The 2,500-nt window shown below is 48.5% G+C and overlaps 1 protein-coding gene across 1 annotated transcript in view; it reads right to left on the bottom strand.

The window, feature by feature from the left end:
- LOC143300377 (sodium-dependent dopamine transporter-like) overlaps window positions 1–2,500 on the bottom strand; it is a 61,928-nt gene that overhangs the window by 10,897 nt on the left and 48,531 nt on the right. The window contains exon 9 of the mRNA XM_076613993.1: window positions 1,441–1,553. Within this exon, the coding sequence (XP_076470108.1) occupies window positions 1,441–1,553 (113 nt within the window). The remainder of the gene's footprint in view (window positions 1–1,440; window positions 1,554–2,500) is intronic.

The following is a 2,500-nucleotide window of genomic DNA, read 5'->3' as shown; positions in this document are numbered from 1 at the left end:
AGAGAGAGGGGAGAGAGAGGGGGAGAGAGAGAGAGAGAGAGGGGAGAGAGAGAGACAGAGAGAGGAGAGAAGCAGAGATGGAGAGAGCGAGAGAGATACGGGTGTGTGTTTGTGGTGGGGCGGAGGGGAGGGGGAGGGGGGAGGGCGATGAGAGGGGAGGGGGGGGGGGGTGGGGGGGAAAGAGAAGGTAAATGACGAGATAGAGAGCGGAGGGATGTGTGGGTGGGTGGGGAGGGGCGGGGGGTGGGGGGGGGGAATGTATAGACAAAGAGAGGGAAAGAAGTGAAGGTAGACAGACAGGAACAGTGGAAGGGGGAATGGATGTATTTGTATTTGTATTTCTCTTTTTATCACAACAGATTTCTCTGTGTGAAATTCGGGCTGCTCTTCCCAGGGAGAGCGCGTCGCTACACTACAGCGCCCCCCCCCCCCCCTTTTTTTTTCTCTTTTTTTTTTTCCTGCGTGCAGTTTTATTTGTTTTCCTATCGAAGTGGGATTTCCTACAGAATTTTGCCAGGAACAACCCCTTTGTTGCCGTGGGTTCTTTTATGTGCGCTAAATGCATGCTGCACACTGGACCTCGGTTTATCGTCTCATCCGAATGACTTGGCGTCCAGACCACCACTCAAGGTCTAGTGGAGGGGGAGAAAATATCGGCGGCTGAGCCGTGATTCGAACCAGCCCGCTCAGACTCTCTCGCTTCCTAAGCGGACGCGTTACCTCTAGGCAATCTAGAAAGGGAGAAGATAGAGAGAGAGAGAGGGGGGGGGGGGAGATATATAGCTAGATAGATAGCTAGATATATAGCTAGATAGATAGCTAGAGGACCGAAAAAGACAAAGAGAGACAGACAGACACATAAAGAGGAGGGAAGATAGATACATAGGGAAAAGTGGAGGAAAACATATACATATATATATATATATATATATATATACAGAAAGAGAGAAAGAGAGAGAGAAACACACACACACAGTCACACACACACACACACACACACACACACATATATATATATATATATATGTATGTATACTAGACGGGCGCAATAGCCGAGTGGTCAAAGAGTTGGACTTTCAATCTGAGGGTCCCAGGTTCGAATCACAGTGACGGCGCCTGGTGGGTAAAGGGTGGAGGCTTTTACGATCTCCCAGGTCAACATATGTGCAGACCTGCTTAGTGCCTGAACCCCCTTCGTGTGTAAACGCAAGCAGAAGATCAAATACGCACGTTAACGATCCTGTAATCCATGTCAGCGTTCGGCGGATTATGGAAACAAGAACATACCCAGCATGCACACTCCCGAAAGCGGAGTATGACTGCCTACATGGCAGGGTAAAAACGGTCATACACGTAAAAGCCCACTCGTGCACATACGAGTGAACGTGGGAGTTGCAGCCCACGAACGCAGAAGAAGAAGAAGAAGATGTATATACTAACGGCGGAGTCAATGCCCAGTGTCAGCAGCATGAAGAAGAAGATGATGGCCCACCATGTGGACCCAGGCAAGGTGGCGATGGCCTCCGGGTACACGTTAAACACCAACCCTGGGCCTGCACACAGACCACCCCACTCAGCTGCTGATGATAACCCCTGATGATGGTGTTAATGTTAATAGAGATACAGCTACCACTGAGACCAACAACAAGAACGTCGACGACGACGACGACGACACTTTTACCATCACTACTACAACTACTACTAATAATAATGATAATAATACTGATGATGATGATGATGATGATGGTGATGGCGATGATGATTCTGATGATAATGATGATGATGACGATGAAGACCAAGATGATGACGACGATGACGATGACGATAACGAGGATGACGACGACGATGATGATCATGACGACGACAACGACAATGATGACGATGATGATGATTGACAGGTGGCAGGAATGGCTCACATTCAATGGCTACCTGGGAGTTGCCTTTGTGGGACTCGCTGGACATGTAACCCAGGGATGATGATGATGATGATGGTGATGATGATGGTGACAATGATGCTGCTGATGATGACGATGATAAAGAAGATGATGATGACTGACAGGTGGTACATTAGTCGCTCACCTTCAGTAGCCACCTGGGAGATGTCCTTGTGTGACCAGCCACTATGATGGTGATGATGATGTTGATGAATAAGAGGAGGAGGATGAAGAAGAAGAAGATGACGATGACGACGACGACGATGATGATTGACAGGTGGAAGAAGTGACTCACCTTCAGTGGCCACCTGAGAGATGTCCTTGTGGGACTTGCTGGACATGTAGCCCAGGTATGATGATGATGGTGGTGATGATGACGATGATGATGATGATGACGATGATGATGATTGACAGGTGGAAGAAGTGACTCACCTTCAGTGGCCACCTGCGAGATGTCCTTGTGGGACTTGCTGGACATGTAGCCCAGGTATGATGTTGATGATGATGATGATGATGATGTTACTGACGACGATGATGATGACTGGCAGGTGGGAAGAGTGTCTCAC

The sequence above is a fragment of the Babylonia areolata genome, chromosome 26 (assembly GCF_041734735.1).
Source record: "Babylonia areolata isolate BAREFJ2019XMU chromosome 26, ASM4173473v1, whole genome shotgun sequence".
NCBI classification, from domain to species: domain Eukaryota; kingdom Metazoa; phylum Mollusca; class Gastropoda; order Neogastropoda; family Buccinidae; genus Babylonia; species Babylonia areolata.
Note: the sequence above shows the minus strand (reverse complement) of the source record. Positions and strands in the feature narration are given on the sequence as shown.